We start from the raw sequence: 23,032 nt of genomic DNA on the forward strand, positions 1-23,032 counted from the left end.
ACGCGTGGCCGGGCACAGCTAGTATGTTTATAACATTCTTATGTGTGTGCAAAATTGAATACTTTCACAAGATGTATATTCATTTAGTGGCTGTTGTGATGCTACAATGCAGACTCCATTGTGAAATAGTGGAGAGTCTCATACACAATGGGCACTGATGTGCCTCCAGACACGATCTAGGAAGTGCAGGACAATAACAGAAGCATCAGAGGTGCATCAAAAGTGCTAAATGCACATCAGAAATGCCTGATGCACATTGGAGCACTCTTGCCAAGACTCAAGTTCACATCTTTGCAATTCACAAGGTTTTGTTGGGTTTCTGCAACATACCTATGGATCCGTAAACTTACAAAGTGTGATGTGAGATCTCAGCCTATGTTATTAGTATTTTTGTTTCAACGAGTAATATTTTCTAGTTACTTCAATGTATTAGAAAATAGGTCATTTTGTAGCATTTGGGGCAAATGCCCAGGGATTTCAAAACATTTAAAAACTAAGAATTTATGAATGCAGTAATGCATAAAATCATTCTGTATTCATGCTCAATGAGGAACAAGTTGTAGTGTGTGTGTGTGTGTGTGTAACACAAACTCCTTAGCCTTTGCAATTGTGCTTCTTCCTAAAATTGTCATAATTAAACTAATACAGTATTGATTTAGGTCATAGAATCATGTAGTTGGAAGCGCATTGCTGACAACTATTTGATTCTTTTCTGGAAACATTTAAGAGATTGGTTGCTGATGGCTACTACACCAACACTGGTCTATAGACTACCACTTTGAGTAGCACTGATCTAAATCTGAATTGGAAACTATCTTGATCTTAAGATATTATTGGACTGAAATTCCCAACATCTTACGCCAGTGTAGTAAATAGCAAAGAATATTGAAAAATGGAATTTTCCATTTCATTGATCTAAGAAACTGGCCGCAGTGAACATGGTTTCATTTTAAATAAGTGGAGACTTGCACATTTTTTATATTTTTGCTATGTTTCAATAGTGTCTCATTCCATTATCCATCCATATATTCAAAGAGCTGTAACTAGAGAATATAAGAATGTGCAATGAAAGTTTCAGAATAGGAGCTTCGATAAATAAAACAAAACAGCTTTTCATTTCAAGCTATCTTCATATACAATTTATTACATTATGGGTTTACATGCTTTTCTTGGTATGCATGTAATATGAAGTTTTATTCGTTTTTAATTTAAACACAAGCGTGCTTTTCCTATATAAGGTGAAAGTAATAGCACATCTAAAACAAACTATAATTTGATTCTGTATGAAATAATTGTATTTTTGTTCCTAAATTACTTCTGGGCAAATTGACAGAATTAGTATTTTGTATGTAAAAATACATATCGAGAAGTTCTCATTGAATTATCTGAGTTTATGTGGCAATATCAAAATTAAAAATAGACTAGTATCATTTATATATATGTCCTGCTGATCATTTTGCAGTGTCCATGAAAAAATGAAATGGGATGACAGTTTAAATGCAATTATTTTGACAAAAAGATACTTCTGTTTGCTTCATCTAGAATAGGCAAATACTGGCTTAAGAAGCTTCCCTTCATTCAATGAGTTCTTCTATAGTTAGGACTAACAATAGGGTTTAGTCTTTAAAAAATCCCTAACTTTGAACACATAAAATTCAGTAAGACACTAAATCTAAATAACATATCCTGGAACCTAAGCCTTTTATTCACCTAAGAATAAAACTTTGTTTTGAGACTTTTGTAATCTTTCTTCATCCAACTACAGCCTTATACCCATTACATCATGTATGTACACCTTCAGAAGAGTGATCCATCCCAACAAAGGAGGGAAAATGTTATTGAAGGCTTTCATGACCGGAATTACTGAGTTGCTGTGAGTTTTCCCGGCTGTATGGTCATGCTGTTCTTTATTTACTACCAGTATTTTAAAAACTCTAAAATCAGGACAGTAAATAAAGAACAATACTCAGAAAACAGGGGAATTCCAGACAGGAAATTCTCCCAACAAAGGATACCCCCAGGCAGGAGGCACCCAGGCTTTGAAACTGCAAGGCTAATCAAGGTGATCAGTTGCAACATTCACACTTGCCTCCAACAGACAAGAGTTCTTTCTCTCACCCTGGACTTTCCACAGATATATAAACTCCAAATGCCTAGTTTCCAACAGACCTCACAACCTCTGAGGATGCCTGCCATAGATGTAGGCAAAACGTCAGGAGAAAATGCTTCTGGAACATGGCCATACAGCCCGGAAAACTCACAGCAAGCCAAAGGAGGGAAGTTTTTCTTTGAAAAGGGCTGCCATATAGAGAAAGAAACAATAGCTACCCACTAATCCAGCTGGGGTGTGTGGATAAAGTATTGGAAAAGGCAGTTCTTCCCATTTCAGGTCTTCCTTCTCATGTATGATTGCTCTTGTGTAGTACAATTCTATACGTGTCTACTCAGAAATAAGCATCAAGTTGAATAGGACTTAATTCACATCTAAGTACAAAGGGACTGAGAGTTAATTTATTTCATTTACTGTTTACCTGTCTAGCTAGAACTTCTCCATGTGTAGGTAAAGGTAAAGGTTTTCCCCTGACGTTAAGTCCAGTCATGTCTGACTCTGGGGGTTGGTGCTCATCTCAATTTCTAAGCCGAAGAGCCGGCGTTGTCCGTAGATACCTCCAAGGTCATGTGGCCAGCATGACTGCATGGAGCGCTGTTACCTTCCCGCCGGAGCGGTACTTATTGATCTACTCACATTGGCATGTTTTCGAACTGCTAGGTTGGCAGGAGCTGGAGCTAACAGCGGCCTCTCACGTTGCTTGAATCTGGGACCTTTCGGTCTGCAAGTTCAGCAGCTCAGCGCTTTAACGCACTTTGCCACCGGGGCTGTGTAGTATGTAGTAAATTAATACATAAAATGCACACTTTACTTAAGAGTGCAGGTATGTCACTGAAGCCTCCCTACAAGATCATCCATGCTTTGGGGAGAGTAAGGAAAAATCAAATAAGCATAAGTTCTGATGCAAATAATCATCTGCTGAGGTTCTCTGAAGGTCACAGCAACCAAAGTAATCATCTCACATCTGGCTGGAGCACTGGTTCTCAACCTGTGGATCCCCAGATGTTTTGGCCTTTAACTCCCAGAAATCCTAACAGTTGGTAAACTGGGATTTCTGGGAGTTGTAGGCCGAAATACCTGGGAACCCACAGGTTGAGAACCACTGTGTTAGACGGACATGGTCCAATGTTTCTCCGATTCTCTCATTATTTTCCTACAGGCACGGATGGCTGGATTTGAATAGCAATACAGAGGGGCTTGGGTTGTTGTGGAGGAAATATGCAAATACCAACGCTGCAGTGGTAAAAAATAGACACCTGGTTAGGGATAACTTACATGTGCTTATTCATGGATTAGCTGGGCAGCTGGAGTTTCCAATATTCCTTGAGCCCATGGATGCATTTGGACTTTTCCCACCCCAATGTCTGTTTGGTTTTGTTTTTTACAGAGGCTTTGTATAAGTCAAGCTGCAGATTTCTGACAGCAGTGGAGCAAGACCTCCTTAAGAAAAACTAGCAGACACTGAACGTGTAGCTAGCCCCCTTCCCCTGCATCCCTCATTCCCCTGCATCCCTCATTCAAATACTTGCATTTGCATATTTGTATATGCAAATACAAGTATTGCAAAACTTCTGAGAAACCCAGAATCCCAAAACTTCTGTTCCCAAGCATTTTGGATCACAAGCCCAGAAAGAGATGCACCAACTCAATCCTCACCCAACCATGCCACTACCCAATGCTTAGGCGATCCCTTGTTGTCCAAGTATAATGGCCTTCCAAGTGCAGTGTCTTGGTGGTGGATACGTAGGTGAGTCTGGAGCCCTATTCTTGACCCGCATGTTCTTCCACAGTGAGGGCACCTTTAAGCCCATCTTTAAATCTCTTTTCCTGTCCACCAACATTCCATTTTCTGTTCTTGAGTTGGGAGTAGAGTAACTGCTTTGGGAGATGGTGATCAGGCATTTGGACAATGTGGCCAGTCCAGCAAAGTTGATGGCATAGCAGCATTGCTTCAGTGCTGGTGGTCTTTGCTTCTTCCAGCATGCTGACATTGTCCGCCTGTCTTCCCAAGAGATTTGCAGGATTTTTTGGAGGCAACGCTGATGGAATCGTTCCAGGAGTTGAGTGTTGTAAGGATTTGTAAAGAGGCACCATGATGTGATGAGTTGACTGGAAAGGGCATGTGTCGACAGCTGATTGGCTGAGCTAGTCAGGAGCCAGAATTCCGATTGGCTGCTGTCTCTAGCTTGGTGCTGAGACAAACAGTTTTAACTGCCACTTTCATCTTGGAGAGGGAGGAGAACAGCTGACTGGAAATGGTCAGGGAGAAAATGGCTGCCATACTCTCTGAAGCCCGATTATTTATAAGGCAAATGAGGCATATTTAAAGACTGTTTATTCCCTATGTTCTCTGTGTTAATTCAGAAAGACTGATATATATATATATATATATATATATATATATATATATATATATATATAGTTGCCCTGTTTGAACTTTTGAACTGAAGTAAAGATACTGTTACTTGTTACACAAGCCTGAGTGACATTTTATTATGCTTCTATTTATTTATTTCTACAACCTCCAACAAGTGTGATGTCTGTAAACAGTCCATGTTTCACAGGTGTATAGCAGGGTTGTGAGGTCAATAAGTTTATAAACAAGCACCTTGGTATCCCTACAGATGTCTATAGGACTACCTTGTACTTATTGTGCAGCTAGGGAAAAAGCAGTAGCCTTCACTTTCTGACCATCAGAGTACAGATCCTGGTAGAATATGGATTTAATAGGATCTGGGCTATTTATGTGAGGTATCAGTAGTACATCTCAGCACACAAAAGCTAAAGGAGCATCTTTATTACATATGTAATGATCAGTATAAAAATGTTTATTACAAAGAGCCGTTTTGTGTACAATATATTATATTGCTATAAGCCAATGCAAAAACTGAGTTCACACTTCATAGTTCTACTTTGTTTCCAATATATTATATTGTTTCAATACCACAACCACATCGTACTTCATACACAGCATTATGCAGGCATGGGGATTGGTTTTAAATTAGAAAATGTTTGTTTTATTAAACAAAACAGGTAAAACTCCATCATGGCAAAACTAAAATGAAATGTTCTACTTTTAAAAACTATCTAGACACAACCCAGAGGGGGAAATGGTGTGTTCCAGACCAGCATTTTTACACTCTCCCCTTTTTGTCAAATGGTTCTGAGGAATTTCTGAAGAGGAAAGAAATTTTAACTCGACATAGCGCTGAAATATAGTACAAAAAAAGGAACTGTTCAAAAACACTGGAAACAAGAAACCTATATAACTGAAGAAGCCTACATAACTGTGCTAGAGAAGTAAAACTTAAAAGGAATAGTAAATATCAGCTCAGTGGTTTATAATGAAGCTAGTAAAATTCAGGCCAGTAATCTTAAAATGTAATGAACAGCATTTGAAACATTCAACACATGAAAGGTTAATGAAGGCTATGAACTTTGTGTAACATAAAACGTCTCAGATGTGGTGGTTCACCAGATATAATTGGATTCAGCAGGCTCTTGCCTCTCTTCAGCTTTCTTAGGTGAAGGTGTGTGCTGCTGCCTGTGCTTGGTGCCTGCAGGCCTCAGGGCATTGACAAGGTTGGCTCCGTACCCTGGAAAAAAGCCAGTTTCAGAGTAAACAACAGGCTTGTGCCTTTATTAATATTTCCTACCAATTGGGTTTCTAGTTGAATGTATAATACTTCTTCCAGTTTGCTACAACTTTACCTGGCTTCGTCTCTTTCTCCTTAATTTTTTTTCAAGTCAGAAACTGCAAGTCACTTCTGATGTGAGAGAATTGGCCATCTCCAAGGACATTACCCAAGGGATGCCTGGATGTTTTATCACCTTGTGGGAGGCCTCTCTCATGTCCCCACACGGGAAGCTGGAGCTGACAAATGGGAGCTCACTCTGCTCCACGGATTCAAACCACCGACCTTTTGGTCAGAAGTCCTGTTGGCGCAAGGGTTTAACTCATTGCATCACTGGGGGCTCCTACTCCTTAAATGATGTTACCCTGATAACTAAGCTTGGTAAGGATCACACTGCAGCTCTATATACTTAATATTGATATCAAAATATTGATGGCTATTTTAGCTATTAACTACAAAAAGTCATTTCCAAATCTTATCCAGGTGGAATTTATCAAAAGCAGAAAGGGAGTCAATAATATTTCATTGGTTGTGGATTTGATTGCTTTAAACTGTGGATCAGTCACTCTTTAGTTCTTTAGAAGCTAATTAAAAGTTACTTTTAAAAGTATTATTTAAAATTATCTCTGAGTTATGTGTCTAAAGTCTATATAAACACACATGTTTACACTTGGGTCCCCTCACCAAGATACAGTAATTCATTATGTACATACATGGAAATACAGTTAATCCAAAATTTGGAAAAATCCAAAATCCAAGCATTTCAGAGAAGGAAGACTCAAGGTGTATTACTAATTATTTTAACAAGAGCAAGAATAAGAATGATAGTGACAAGGAGGATGTCATAATACTCCTTGAATCTTTAAATAAGTGCTCAGCATTGAACATAGATCACAACCTGTGACACTGTATGAGTATCACAAGTTGAACACACATTTGCACAGTTGCAATGGCTACTCTTGTAGCTGGCACCACTGTCACTGGCACCTCCCCTGCTTCAGCCAGTCTTGGAATAGCCCTATCGCTCAAGATCATTGCTTAGAAAGAAACTGGATGGAGAGGAAATCTGGATAACAGGAGCCAAATGTACTGCTCCACTGTCTATGTACCTAATGCATGGTACTAACCTTGGGTGATAGGGTTTCAACTAACAAGGATTACAACTATTGGTAGGGCTGACATATTGGATATTGCCATCACCACTTACGTTTATTGCAGTGTCTTCCATGCCAACCTTCCTGACACTGGCATGTGTTGGGTTCAGTACAGGTCCCATATAATCCACAAGCTGGTTCACAGACAGCTGTAATAGGTTATGTTAATATTAGAATCTAGTGTCTTTATATCAAAGTCTTCAACATTTATGCCTCAAAACCATGCTTTTACCTATATGATGTAATTTCACAAAAAAATGAATCTTTACAGAACTGTTATGAAAAATGATCAAGGAGATTCAATACTCACGCTTTGAACAAAGATCTCCTTGGTAGCCTTTAGAGCACTTGCATTTGTTTTTACCAGTACATTTACCTCCATTTCTACATGGCTGGTGGCACTTGCCTAGAAAAGAGGATAACAATACATTTTATGCCTTCAGCTCAAACTGATTGAAGACCAGTAAGGGCATGACGGGGGCCACCACTGTAGTCAATAATTACTGACTCCCCACATAAACTGGGTCAGACTATACTGACAGGAGCCTGGCATTTAGTTTTATTTGGAATGATATCCAGCACACGCTGCCTATGCATAGAGTGGGATATGAGGAGGGCTGCTGATCAATAGAACAAAGGTTGCCAATTCACTGTGTGACATAAAATTCTTTGTTATGGCTACAATACATGTTTGGATCCCAGACGAGGGTTCCATGAAGCTAACTTTACAGATTGCATGTAACAAAAATATGTGCAAATGAATTCTGAAGGAAAGCTGCTTTGGGTTGCTATAATCACCAGGTTTTATCCATACATCAGTTTTCTGCTCTAAATTACCTCCATAGGGAGTGTTCATTGGATTAAAACACCATTGCTTTTGCTTAGAAGTATGGGCTCCTTTGTAGTTTTTGGACTACATCAGTTGTGGTGGGGGGTAATGAAAGATCTAGTTCAAAAGCACCTGTGGAGCCACAGTTGTCCACCCTTTGCTTATAACAGTGGTTCCCAATCTGTGGGCTGTGGCTCACCAGTGGGCCACAAGACCTAAAATAAGGTCCGTGAGACATGCAGATCCACGAGACATGCAGCTCTAAATTATGAAATATGGTTTTCTGTGGGCGAGCAGATGGCAACTACACCAAATAACCAAACCGAATCTAGAGCTGACCAAAAACTGATTCGTAACCCATTTGGTACTAATGTTGGAGAAACTGGTCCCTGGTCGAAGTGATCCCCAGTCAAAAAAAGGTTGGGAACCACTGATTTATAATTGTTTATATATATAGCTGTACCTATTTACTCAAACATTGAGATTTACTTTTGAGGAAACACATATAGGATTGGACCGTTAAGAGTGGGGCATCACTATCTTGCCTTTTTGTTCTACAGAAAGGCCTAACTAAATTATTTTTTGTCCAGTTGACATCTATCTGTCAGTGCGCTGTACTTCGTCTTGATCCAAATTCATCCTTTTCTAGTTCACATAGGCAAATCACAGATGCTTGCTGGGGAGAACGTGTGAAACTCCAGTTATTATTATATTACAAACCCCATTAGCCCTCTTCATCATTAATGCTAACTAGTTCTGATGGAAACTACAGTCCTACAAAATTTGAAGGACCACATAAATACTCCACTTCTGTTATATGGAATTCCTCACAGTACTTCCTTTAACATATATGACACAAAATTCATAGTGAATACACAAAAGTCAAAACATGCCCTTCAAGACAGACTGATGCCTAAGTCTCCTTTTGCCCACTGGTGAACTTTCTTTTTGTATTTTAAGAAATGCAAACACAATTATTTTTGAAGTTAGTGGAGACAACATAAAGTTGGGACTCACTAATTTCACACTGATCTCCTTCAAGTCCTGCAGGACAAATGCATTTCCCTGGATAAAAACAAGTTCCTCCATTGAAACAGGTGGTTGTGCAGTTTGCTAAGGGAGTTGAAAAACAAGGCATTAAAATGTACAGGTTTAATAAAGAAAAACAGGGTATATCTTTGATAAAGCAACCACAACATTTGGAGTCAATTAAGCCAAAGGCCCGAATAAAGCAAATATCCTGACTTCAAGTTTACAGTATGTATTCAAATGCCCAGGTTTCTGTCGCATGAAAGAAACAATGACATTTATACTGAAACACATATAGAAGCCCTTGAGAGTATAAGCTTTCTCTGCTTAGCAGAGCGGCAACAATGATGGCAAATATCAGCAAGTCTTCAAGTTGACTTATCTGTTGGTAAATGTGTGTTCACTCTTTGCCATCATAATGGGAAATCCAATTAATACCAATGGAGTCCCTGAATCCTTGCTTTATTCTTCTAAGTTCAATTTTTGCGGACAGTTAGCTAGGCCACACTGTTCTGAACTTGATGTTTCCCATTCAAAATTAATCTAACAAGAATGATGAGAGAATGGAGAAGTGCAATCCTGTTTAAACTCTGGGCCAAACCAAATGTGATGGTAGAAACACGTCTCTTCCTATGTGTCCATTTAGTTTCCATAAAACCCAGGAAATTGTGAGGGGAAACAATAAAAAAGTACACAGAAAAATTGAGCCAATTTTTCTTCCTTCTGCACTTTCTTCCACTCATAACATTGTTCTGGGCACTATTCTCTGTTTTCAGCTGGAAACAAGAGTAAAGATGGGAGAAAAGTGCCAAGTGCAATCAACTATAGAGAAGTAACACATAAAAGAGAAAGGCTCAGATAATTTTTCCTATCTGCTCACCTTCTGGTGAAACATAACTTGCATCTATATATCTCCCCAAAATGGGAGCATCAGGATTACAGTTGTATTAGTTTGATTCCACTTTATTTGTCTTGACTCCCTTTCTATCATATCCTAGGTCTTGAAGTTTGGTGAGGTATTTGGAATTATCTGTTAGAGAGATCTAGCACACTCTCTTGAATTATACTCTAAGAATGCTACAAATTCCAGGATTTCTTAGGACTGAGCCATGACAGTGAAGTCCCCATCTACACTGCCATGTAATGCAGCTAGAAACTGCATTATATGGCCAGTATAGTCTCACATAATGCAGTTTGGCTGCACTGAAATGCATTATATGAGTCTATACTGAGCATATAATGCAGTTTCAAACTGTATTATTTGGTAGTGTAGATGGGGCCAAAGTGACATCAAACTGTTGGGGGAGATTCAGTTTATAATTAAATTTGGCATTGTGCAGCAATGCTTCCCAGCATACCTTTATCGCAGTTGATGCCATAAAACCCAGGAGGACAGATGCACAATCCAGGCATAACACAGAGTCCACCGTTCATGCAGTGTGGTGTACAAAGAGCTAAATCAAAGAGGAAGGGGAGAACAACATCACAGTGAGTAGCTAGCACTAATGCAAGAGTTTACATATTAAGATCTGCAGCACTATTGATAAGAAATTCCAAGATTGAGGGACAGGGAATTTCTGCTTTATGGCAAAAGGCACATTCTACCTTGCAAATGATACAACTTCACAATTTCATCTATAAACAGAGGCTATGTCTCTGAAATTTATCTACTGGGGTGAACAAATGTTTAGCTGCAATCTCTGTTTCTGTCCATATTCGGTATCATCACCCTATATCAGAAGGAAATAATCAGTTTGTTCATTGCTGGATCTATACACATGACAGGAGCTCACACTCAGTGAATGTATAAGAGGAGAGTGAGATTGCATGGAAGTGTGGAAATGTTATTTTTCAAGGCTACAGCTCCCAGATTCCCCAGGCCACATTTACATTGCCATATAAAACACTTTGAAACTGCATTATATGGTCAGCGTAAACTCATATAATGCAGTTCAATGAAGTTAAACTTCATTTATGAGTAAAAAATGTGCACAAAGATAGGTCTATATTAGACAGGGTAATTTGCTGGGGCACCGGTTTTTTGTTTGATTTTTTGTGTGTCAGGAGCAACCTGAGAAACTGCAAGTTGCTTCTGGTGTGAGAGAATTGACCACCTGCAAGGACGTTACCCAGGGGATGCCCAGATGTTTTACCATCCTTGTTGGAGGCTTCTCTCATGTCCTCGCATGAGCTGGAGCTGACGAACGGGAGCTCACCCTGCTCCCTGGATTCATACCACCAACCTTTCAGTCACCAGTCCTGGCTGGCACAAGGGTTTAACTCAGATGCACTGGTAAAAAAAATGTCTGAAGTAGAGTCCCAATGCAGCCTTTCCTCAACTGGTGCTGTCCAAATGCACCCAATTACAGGCAGTCCCCAAGTTACAAACATCTGACTTACAAATGACTCACAGTTACAAATTGGGATGAGACAACAGGAAGTGAGAGAAATCTTCTCCTAGGAAGGGAAATTCACTCCTGAAAGAGTTATCATGGGGAAAAGGTGTCTCCACTGAAGCTTTATCAGCAATCCTTGTTTCCACAACAAACCAAATTTTTCAAAATCCAATTATCACAGGGACAGAAAGGGAGGTGAAATCTTCTGAACAAGACACAGGCGGCAAAACAAACACCACAGGGGTGCTAACCCTTTCCTATGCGATCCAAAGCCTCTATTGTTGGCTGGAGATGATGGGCATTGAAAGTCAACATGTCTGGAAGGTATCATGTTGTGAAAGGCTATTCAAATGTGGGGCTTGTTTCCCAAAGGTACCAAATTCATCTGAGCAAATTTCACAGAAATCAGGAAAAAGCACGCTGAGGTTATCCATTCTTTTGCTATAAAATTCACTTTTCCAAGCTCTGTACCAAAGTGATTTGATATATTTTGATAGTTCTGATCTGCACGTAATAGTCTATGTTAACCAACAATGTGTGCCACCTATAACTCATTTTTTATTTTAGTACCTTTTGGAAATAAACTACAAATGTGTGAGCGCACCAACTAGCAACACTTGAAGAAAGCAATTCCTTGATTCCAGTTCCCCCAACCCCTCCCAACACAAGAGGGACAGATATCAAAAAAGAAGGGTCAGTCCTGGTAAATAGAGTACACTGGAGAGTATGCAATGATACAACTGGCTTTCATTGATACAGGCTGTTCCTCTGCACAGATGGAGTCTTTATTTTATGATCAAAATGGACTGGAATGGAATATTCCCCTCGATAACAATATCCAAGTGAAATAATTGCGGTGCTTAGTTTTACAGTTAGTGTTCATTAGCAAGACTGTTCTACTTAATGTTTTGCCAGATGGACTCTCATACAGTTGTTGGTCAATTCTATTCCTTTCCTTTAAGCCCTTCAGCAGACTTCTTTATCTTTTCATATAAACAATCTATGTTTTCTTAGAAGCCACAGCTCATAAAATGTTTTTTTTACATGTTTGGATTTAATTTCTGGAAGCCTCCTAGCCACATCTGAAAACCTCTACAAAACAATACTTTGAAAGGCAGTGACTGCCTGGCTGTTCTTGTGTATAAATAAAATGCATACAATCATTGGAGAAGCCTTTCTTAATTACCTTTCTCGCAGTGAGGACCATAAAATCCATCTGGACATTCACAGACATGTCTTTCATTACAAAACCCTCCATTTCTGCATCCTCCAGGACATTCAGCTTCAAAGAAGATAATAATATAGATTAAATGAATTGCATGTGTCGGAAATAATTTGGTCCTTCTTTGAGTTAAAGCATCAGATTTGGTAGACGATATAACAGGAATAAGATACCCAAAGAGCAAATCCTCTTGTCCAAATGACTTACATTTTAGAAGCAAACAAGGTTGACTGAAATACTCCAATAAAATACCCAAGGAAATCCTACATTTACAGACTCCAATGTCAACTGAGAGGAAAGTGAAGGGGAGGAATACAATAGACCCGACTTCTATTGGTAATCCCAACCACTCAATGGAAAGTCAATACTTTCATAGATCTCACTGATTCAATGGACCTATTCTAGTTGGACTACCAATGGTTTTTGGCCCAAAGCAACCTGTGGCATCTCAAAAGTATTAACACATTCATTTTGCATAGTTTTTATGGACTGCTAAAACTATAATGAATTTGTTATGCTGTAAGACATTTTAGTTCTCTCCTCTTGTTCTGCATTTGACAGAATACGGTGATTGTTTCTTCAGTTCTAAGTTGAACTTGAAGTTAAAAGTTAATCAGGGTTGTACATAGGACCATTTTAGTAATACGATACTGTGATAGTCAACTTAAATATCATTTGAGTGGGTTGGGTTGAATAATAAAGGTATTCTGAAGCATGAACAAATACTGTGCTTGGCACAAGACAATCAGTTGTAAGAGTCAATTGTCCGTCTTGGAAAAACTACTTTCCAGAGCTTGGAGAATGTACTTTTTGGAGTAAAATGCCCAGAATCCTCCAGCCAGTGTGGCTATTATTCAGGCAAAATAGGTGTTGGCACTTGTAGTCCAAAAAGTAACTCTTCCAAGCTCTGCCTGTAGGCAGTGATACTCTCATTAAAAAATACAATAAAAACAAGAGTTAAAATCAAAGGCAGCTGTTTTTCTCTCTCTTCCTATATAGTTGCTTTAAGAAAAGATGGCAAGGGCTGTCATCCTTTGATCATGAGAAGGTGTTTCAAGGGCCATTGGATGTTTCAGATCTTTCCCTTTAAGGGAGAAAAGAGAGGCTCAGCCCTGAAGGCCACTAAAGAGACTTCAGTGATTCTTACCTCTCTGATGTTGAAGATCTGATATCGGAATAGACATGAAAAGGAGGTGCTTTGTGGGTACGTCATGATTGCATTGAGGGAAGACAAAGACCTGTAGGTTCCATAGTATTCCCCTGACACACATCCATAATTCACACTATACACCATCCTTGGCATATATAATCTCAACAGCATGGTTAATGTTTATGAAAGATCAGGGAGGAGTTTCATAACTGGGCTTCTCATCCATCATGAGGATGTGCCTTCAAGCCGCATGTCAACTTATGGCAACTCCATTAATGTCATAGGGTTTCCTTAGGAAAGGAATATTCAGAGGAGTATGGCTGATTCCTTCCTTTGAAATAAAGCCTACAGCACCTGGTATTCATTGCTGGTCTCCTTTTCTTGTATTAAACCCGGTTGATCCTGATTAGCAACCAAAATCAAACAGGATCAGGTGCCTTAAATTCACTACATATGTATATATGCTTTAAAGCCCTTGATAGCTTTTTTACTCACTTAATTCAGCAAAGAGGCTATAGACTTAAATGTACACAGAAATATAGCCAGGGTGGCTGAGCTAGTCTTGATACTGAAGCTCTTCCTCTCTTGGTTGGTAGGTGTGTGGGTGGGAAGGAGTGATTTCACCCCACCAAAACCTATAAACATCACCTTGCAGCCTATAAAGGTTTATTTTGTCAAGGTACTTGACCCTACAACTCAGAATCTGGAAACTGTGCCATTTGGACCAAAACAAGACCTATTTGATGTGAAGAGAGCAATACGAACAATAGAACTGGGTACCATCTCCATTTGAAGTGAAGGAAATGTGAGAATACCTTCTTTAGTTCTTTTATATATTACTGTCTCTTTTTATTTGTCATAAATAAAGTTTCACCATATCCTCTCAATTGCCTTAGGGTGCATCTATACTGTAGAATGAATATAATTCGACACTGCTTCGACTGCCATGGGTCAAAGCTATGAAATCCTGGGAATTTTAGTTTGGTGAGACACAGGCATTACTTGGCAGGGATGGCCAAATCTCCCTTACTCCAAAGCATTGAGCCATGGCAATTCAAGGAGTGTCAATCTGCATTCATTCTGCAGTGCAGATGCCCCTTTCAGTTTATTCTTCAAATCTAAGTTGAACAGAAACAGAACAGGCCTTCCAGATCAATACACCTTGCCCAAACCTTGAACCAATCAGAAGGACATGGTAAAAATCAGGTCAGGGAACTTCAACTTCTTTTTCCACCCTGCTGAAATTAGCACAGGAGGACTTTTTATAAACATGGTACTTTCAAATATTTCTATCATCTATCTATGACTGCTCTACTAAATAGTTTCAGCACTGACATGAGATCTGCTGCTGATATGAATCAAATGTTAAACAAATTTTTCTTCAGATAACTTCTGCTTACCTTGCTGACATGTTTTAAAGAAAATGGCATTTTGTGGTGTTTGGAGTATGATATTGCCTTCTGAATTCATGATAATTATTGTAACTTCAAATGCTGCCACACCATCTTGTTTTCCAAGGCAAGGAAATCCAACCTGAACAACTTTTTAAAAAGGAGAGAGAGTTTAGATATTTTCCAATACTTTGTTAGTAACATGAGAATAATCCCAGCAATTATCTGTGAAAGAAAACCATATCATTAACAAGTTTAAAAAAGCAATTTATAGGTGCACAAAACACCTTCCTTTGCTGATCACAATCCTGACAAAAATGCTCTTCCCCCTGCTCTGCAATTAATGCCAACGCTCCCCTAAAAGACAGGTTTCTTTTTCCAATTGCTATGCACATTGAGGTAGGGTAGGATGAACTTTTTTCCATAAGGATTACAATAGAGGAGGGAAGAGTTAAAGCTTTCTTTCTTACACATACACATACACACATAATAGTATAGTAACTGGAATGAAAACTACAGTGTGAAGGAAGGAAAACTCAGGGCCTTTCCACACTGCCCCTTTATCCCAGGATCTGACCCCAGAGTACCTGCTTTAAACTAGAATATCTGAGTCCCCACTGCCAGATAACCTGGGATAAACAAATAATCTGGGATCAGATCCTAGGATAAAGGGGCAGTGTGGAAGGACCCTAACTCTTCCTATTGCAGTTCTAACACATGTACATAAAGGGTTCAGATATCCTAAAGACTTCAGATACTTTCTGATCTTGAAAGCTAAGAAGCTACATGGATAGAAGACCCAAGGATCTGTAGGCTATATTACAGAGGAAGAAGCTGGGAAAACCACCTTGGAGTATTTTTTGCCAAAGTGAAACCTATGAAATTCATGAGGTCGCCATAAATAGATATGTCACTTAAAGACATGTACACACAAACCTGGGTTCAGCCACTAATTCAAAAAGTGTAGTCAAGAAATCAGCAAATGGCTAAAACTTGGAAGTAGCTAGGAAGGAACAAGATTAAATATGAAAATCAGAATCATCATGCTGCAAGTACTCCATTTCCAATTTTGTGCAGAACTGTGAAAGCTAGATAGGGAAGAAAGCTAAAAGTAAGAGAATCAACTTCTTTGAAGTGTGATGTTGGGGGACCACCATGAACCACCATAAATAAATTGATCTCAGAGCAAATCAAGCCTGAACTGTTATGAGAAGGCCAATTGAGTCAAGTGAAGCTGTTGTAGGATAGACATATGAGACTGACGACTTCCTCACATGGGCAAAACTGCCCATCCTACAACAATTTAATCTCACATCAGACACGGAGCCCGTCGGACCCCATCACACAACATAGATCTACTTCTGATGAGATTCTGTGTCTGAAGTGAGGTTGAACCATCATAAGAGCAGCACCAAGAACACAGGAGGCTTCCCGTGTTGCATAGAGAAGAATACGGGGAAGCCAAGTAGTGACACTTTTCCCTGTGGGATGAGGTACTGCGTATTGAACTACTTTTTCTGTCAAATTTGTTGTTAAACATGATGTTTTGGTGCTTAATTTGTAAAATCATAACCTAATTTGATGTTTAATAGGCTTTTCTTTAATCCCTCCTTATTATCCAATGTTCTGCCGGCCCGTTTATGTTGGATAAGTGAGACTCTACTGTACTCTGATCTCCTTTTAGGTGCTTTAAACAGATAGAATAAATGTACAGTGAGTATGAGTTATTAGACCGATGTAGAGGTTTCTCTGGGTTGCTGTAAATCATAGCCAACTTGACAGCAATGACAACAGCAAAAGATATAAACTGGATGTTTACATCTTTTCTTGATTGTAGCATACACTGGATATGTCAACTAATACCTAGTAGTATTATTCTATTTTTTGGTTTCATGAATAAAATAACAAAACATCAATGAAAACAACTTATAGATGTAACTAAACTAGTTATGTATTCTAAATGCAATAAATAGGTGGAAATGCCTTCTTGTTTCAATGCAATTCTTTTTAACTACAAAGCATCACCGAAAAGAAGTAAATCTGGAGTGTTTTAATGAGGAGAAAGTCTTGGTAACCCACAGCCTTGGAATGTTGTTTTGTGGTTGTTTCATCTGATGACTGCTTAAGATTGACACTTAATCTGCTTTATTTGTGGGTAGTTTTTTGTTGGTGTTTTAAAAACCTTCGTCCGTTACCCAACTTCTTCTTACGAAAATACATGAGACTTTGATATAAAGAATTTCTAGGAAAAATCATTTCTAGGAAAAATTACTTTTGGCAAATTATTAAACTATTTTATATATTATACATTATATATCGTATTATATACAGGCAGTCCCCAAGTTACAAACAAGATAGATTCTGTAGGTTTGTTCTTAAGCTGAATTTATTTGTAAGTGCAACTTCATCCATATATAGAGAGTGTTTTGGATAGCATTGTGAAGGGTCTGTGGTGTTTGTTTTGCTATCTGTGCCCCTGTTCAGAAGATTTCACCTCACTTTCTGTCCCTGTGATAATTGGATTTTGGAAAATTTGGCTTGTTGTAGAAACAAGAATTGGTGATAAAGCTTCAGTGGAGACCCCTTTTCCCCACGATAACTCTTTCAGGAGTTAATTTCTCTTCCGAGCAGTAGATTTCTGTCACTTTCTATTGTCTCAGCCCCATTCTTAACTATGAATCATATGTAAGTTAGATGTTTGTAACTCAGGTACTACTGTAATAATAGTCAGTCAAAATATAAAGATATAAATATTCTATATCTGTTTTGTTGGATCAAGTGACTATGTCACTTAACTATCAAAACATGCTAGGTTAATATCATCCCCTCTATCTTTAGTTCCGACTCTGTTCTCATTCTCAGAAAAAGAAATAATTATCCATATAATGTGTTGTCGAAGGCTTTCATGGCCGGAATCACAGGGTTGTTATGTGTTTTCCGGGCTGTATGGCCATGTTCCAGAAGTATTCACTCCTGACGTTTCGCCCACATTTATGGCAGGCATCCCCAGAGGTTGTGAAGTATATACCTCACAACCTCTGAGGATGCCTGCCATAGATGTGGGTGAAACATCAGGAGAGAATATTTCTGGAACATGGCCATACAGCCTGGAAAACACACAACAACCCTATTATCCATTTAGCTTCATTATATCAGTTTCAAGGATTAAATTATGAAATGTGTCATTTTGATGTGTGCGTACCCACAAACCAGCTAGCATACTGAATACAATTGGATGTCATATGCATTAACTTAAGTGTAAGTAGCGTACAGTATGTGCCACACACACACATATTTGTATGCTTGCACATGTTCACCATACAGAACTGGTGGAATTGAAATTTCTGCATATCCAGTCACCAGAACTGAGATTACAGTTATCATACTTTCATCGAATTCAGACCTCCCAAACTGATACTGAGAGGGGCTTCTTGAAACAAGATGTGTTCTCTCTCCATAATACTGGAACAGAGCTTGTAAATGTGAGTTTGTTGGATTGCAATTCTCAGAATCCCCTAGTTGGTATGGTAGTCTCTGGGAATTTAATTCAACAAAGTTACATTTCCAGCTTCTGAACCACAGAAAGAAGACAGTTGAGCCTAGACATTGGACACCCCTCCAAAAGGGCCAGTTGGTGAGCAGCAGCATATGTCTAATAAGAAGGCCAGCCCAGATGTCTTCCCTGATTGCCACATGTCCTGTCTGATTTGTATGGAAAATTACATTTCGCAGCACATTAATTTCACTCAGCAACCCCAAAGTTTGCCATTCCTTCCTTCATTCTTTTCAGATGTGGAATATAAAATCTATTGACAAGGAAAGTTCAAGAATTTTCCTGGTTACTAAATTATCAGATCATCTGACACACATGATTCTGCAAAGCAGACAATGCAACCACCTTTTTGTATGCATGCTCAGTTTGAAAAGTATGCAATTTACATAAGGAATCACAATTGTATATATTGTTTGTGTAAAAGCTGGAACAACAGATAATGATTTGCATGTGTGAAATAGCTATCCCAGACCTTTCACAGAATCTCACATTCATTCAAGAAACAAAAAATTATTCAAAAGAGGCTGGCCCCACATTTAACTGAGTCAACTGAGCAAAGAGATTTTAATTTTAAGTGACTTTGTTTTTCCAGCTTTCAGAATAGCTTCTTCAACCAGATATCTCCAAATTTTTCAGAATAAATCTCCCATCACCAATGAACATTGGGACCTGTGGGATTTACAGTCCAAGATATCTGGAGGATCCCAGGCTGGGAAAGGATGTTTATGGCGATATTCCTTCATTTTTAGAACATGGTATTGAGGAGCAAGATGATTCTAGAAATTCTGGGAGGATCTATAAGGAGTGGGGAGAGGTGGATCCGCTTACTTGCTTCAGTGCAGAAGCTGTAAATATCACATTTTGAACTACAACATTCATTATCCCCCTGTCAATCATGTTTCTATTGGCTAGGAGGATTCTGGGAATTGGAATCCAATTCACTTTCCTTAAACACTGACCATTTCTTTTGCCAGCCTTGGCATTTGTATCTCTCTGTATCTCTCTGCCTGCAAAAAACAAAACCACTCAAGATTTTAAGAAAATTTCACTGATAATTTCTTCTGTAAAGGTAAAGGTAAAGGTTTCCCCTGATGTTAAGCCCAGTTCTGTCTAACTCTGGGAGTTGGTGCTCATCTCCATTTCTAAGCCAAAGAGCCAGTGTTGTCCGTAGACACCTCCAAGGTCATGTGGCCGGCATGACTGCATGGAGCGCTGTTACCTTCCTGCCGGAGCGGTACCTATTGATCTACTTGCATTGGCATGTTTTCGAACTGCTAGGTTGACAGAAGCTGGAGCTAACAGCGGGCGCTCACTCCGCTCCTGGGATTTGAACCTGGGACCTTTCGGTCTGCAAGTTCAGCAGCTCGGTGCTTTAACACACTTCACCACTGGGGCTCCTAATTTCTTCTGTATATGATGATTATTGGTAGTTGGAAAAGTGAAAGAAACCCCTACTCTTCTTTTACCAGGAGATAAAGATATTTTTGTTCAATTGGACTTTTAATGACTAATTGCTGCAGGTAGCCTTCTTATGGGTGGATGCGCAGTTTCTTTTTAACTTTTTTATACTTTGGAATGGTTTTATACTGTTTATAAACCATGGTTTTAATGTGATATTTTTAAAATAAATATATTGTCAGGTGTTAGCTGATTCTATTCTCAGTTTTTTGTGAACCCCCTTGGGTTCAACACCAGGGGAAGTGTAATGAATTAACACAAAGCAGTATTGTTCTCTGCTCCTTCTTTGTCATATTCCTATTCCTTTGTTGTATCAGGATCAATCACAGAAATCAGAAAGAGAAGAAAAGACACACAGATTTAAAATAAAAGTAAGGTATTATTATTATTATTATTAATAATATTAATAATATCACTTTATTCTTATATTCTGCCACCATCTCCCCGAAGGGACTCAGGGCAGCTTACACAAGGCACAAGGAGTCCAAAAATCAGAACATAAAATAAAACACAATGTAAAATACAATTGAATGTATAAGCATGTAAACAGCAACATAAACTCAGAATAAAATAGGTCTCATCCGTCAATGGCGATAGCAGATGTAAACATGCCCAGGCTGTAAACAATAGGGCAAGGGAATGGGAATGTGTGCAGAGCTGTAACCATGGGATGAGGGCATGGGATAAAGTGCAAGGCTACATAACAAATTCATAGATATGAACTATAGTTCAGCGTCATCCTGAAGAGGGAAAATTACCAATGCCATCTAAACTAAGTGATGGCCCCTTGTCACAACATTTTCAAGTGGAAGGAAACACGTCAATTGCACTATTCATTACTTATTTTAGAGGTGAAGTTATATTACGTTGATCACAAATTATTTCTACAGAAGGAACATTTAATGCTATAGAAAGCCTTTCCTTATGCATAACAGCACAGTTTACAATCAAAATCCAGAAAAGTTACATTTGGGACAAATCTCTAGAATGTAATTTTTCCCTTTTCTGTTGGCGATACAGTATTTTTTTCCTGAAATGATAATTAAACCTTCCAAGAAGAGCAGTTAAATTCTAGTTCACAGAACAAATGCAAGTCATCAGGCCTCACCATTCAATCTGTTTGCCTTTTCTTTGAGCCCTGTCCACTCTCCTTGCCTGAACTGTCATACTGAGCAGTAAAAAGGGAATGCTTTTTTTTGTGAACCTATGAGAGGGGGATACAACAAGCTGGACGGCAACAACCTCATCTTGGAACTTGCTCTGACTCTTTGGCAGTCTCCTGAATAGAGACGAAAGATAGATGGGAAAGAAGAAAGAAAGGAGGACTGATAGACAGGAGGGGAGAGAAAGGACTATAGTTAGGGTGGCAGAAAGAAGATTGGAGAACGAAGGTGAGAGTGATGCGGTGAGAGAGAGAGAGATATAAAGGAAAAACAGAAGGGAGGAGATATAAAAAGCTTATGCAGAGAAAGAGAGCTAGAGAGAAAAGAAGGAAGAGAGAAAATAAAGAACACAAGACAAAAATGGCAGAGGAAAGCATGTGTGTGAGAGAGGGCACATCTACACTGACCACTTACCATGAAGGTCCAGCAGATCAGCTTCGTGGTGATTAAATGACACATAGAGCCGATCCAGGTTAATGTGGTCTTGAATCACAACAATGAAAGATGTTGGTCTTAATTCTACCCCAGAATCCGAAACAAACCATAAATTTAGGCCAGTGCTTCCCAAACTTTTTTTGACCAGGGACCACTTTGATCAGGGACCACTTGACCTGAACCTATTTTTGATTGATTTATATTTATATAAATATATTTATATTGATTAAAACATGGCCCTAGAAGATGATAAATGAGAGAATATGGTTGGGCAACCCCAGGGCCTCAAATTCTTTCCATGTGTCTGCTTCACATCAACAACATAACTAGTCAATAGATGCATGCAAAATTCACAAACCTGATGCTTGATGAGGTACCATTCCAAGTAGAGGGACGTTTACAGTTGGGTCAGCCATTATCCCTTTATCTAGAGACCGTAAGGACAGGAACTCATAGAAATATTCAGCCTATTAAAAACAATGTAAATAGATATTATAGTAATTGTGTTTCAATGTGTCCCTAGCACAGAACATTTTAAACACATACCTGTCCTCCTTTTGTATTATTTTGATAGGATAGTCATACTTCTTTGTAATGCCTAACTTCTTCTAGAATAGTTCAACTTTTCAGCACTTGGAAAAGAAGTTATGTTTTGCTAAGTGGGTTCTGAAAGTTGTTTTAGTTTGAAAGAGATATTGTTGTTGTTGTGGCATATAATATAAACAAAACAGGAAGATATAAAAGTATGAGATCAGAAATGAAAGTTACAGTCTTATTAGAGGGGGTGGATTTTACTAAAGGAAATGAAACCATTCTATTTAATATGGATTGATGGTTTTTAAATTATCCGAACAGTTTTAGTATATGAATGTTTATTTTTCAAATAAAATAATACACTCAGACAAATAATTGTTTTGCTCTCTGTAGATCCCTACAAAGTCATGGCAACAGTACTATGGTTGTACTGTCTGTTTCTCATTGCTCTGCTTTGATGTTTTAATTATATTGAAATCCAGGTTATAATGAGATTTCTGATTAAAACAACATGGCCTTAGTAATATGAAAAAAAACAAATGGTGAGTCAGTCAAATACATCCCCACTTGTATTCTCCGTCTCACTGCTGTCTGTTGTATAATTGTACTTTAGCGTTTTGGAATGTAGCATGTATTTTGAATACAAAGTATATATCACTGTAAATACAAAAATAAACCTATTACAGTCAAATGGGCATAACAGGTGAGTTGGTCACATAATACTATTCCTTTCACTGTAAAAGAGCCAAGAAAAGAGCACACACGCCCTGTTTTCTAAATTCACACAAATACACACAAATGTGCACACAAATATTTCAAAGCTGGAAAGAAATCAATGGATGACAAAGGCATATTACTATCCTCTAAAGAATTTCAGCACAACTAAATATTATTATTAATAATAATAATAATAATAATAATAATAGTGCGGTTTTTCTGGCATTGTATATTTCTGCCGCTTCTGTGACTGTTC

The 23,032-nt window shown here is 38.5% G+C and overlaps 1 protein-coding gene across 2 annotated transcripts in view; it reads right to left on the reverse strand.

Moving 5' to 3' along the window:
* Positions 1–4,892: 4,892 nt before the first annotated feature.
* The window catches only part of wif1 (WNT inhibitory factor 1), a 62,215-nt gene continuing 44,075 nt past the window's right edge, over positions 4,893–23,032 (reverse strand). Inside the window, exons 3-10 of one of the 2 annotated variants that reach the window (XM_062982560.1) lie at positions 21,884–21,992; positions 14,926–15,066; positions 12,340–12,435; positions 10,116–10,211; positions 8,746–8,841; positions 7,210–7,305; positions 6,953–7,048; positions 4,893–5,706 (exon numbers count right to left, since the gene is read on the reverse strand). In XM_062982560.1, the coding sequence (XP_062838630.1) occupies positions 5,582–5,706; positions 6,953–7,048; positions 7,210–7,305; positions 8,746–8,841; positions 10,116–10,211; positions 12,340–12,435; positions 14,926–15,066; positions 21,884–21,992 (855 nt within the window). In that variant the 3' untranslated portion in view covers positions 4,893–5,581. The remainder of the gene's footprint in view (positions 5,707–6,952; positions 7,049–7,209; positions 7,306–8,745; positions 8,842–10,115; positions 10,212–12,339; positions 12,436–14,925; positions 15,067–21,883; positions 21,993–23,032) is intronic. The other variant, XM_062982561.1, reaches the window with a different exon arrangement.

This window comes from Anolis carolinensis, chromosome 5, assembly GCF_035594765.1.
Source record: "Anolis carolinensis isolate JA03-04 chromosome 5, rAnoCar3.1.pri, whole genome shotgun sequence".
In the NCBI taxonomy this organism is placed as follows: Eukaryota; Metazoa; Chordata; class Lepidosauria; order Squamata; family Dactyloidae; genus Anolis; species Anolis carolinensis.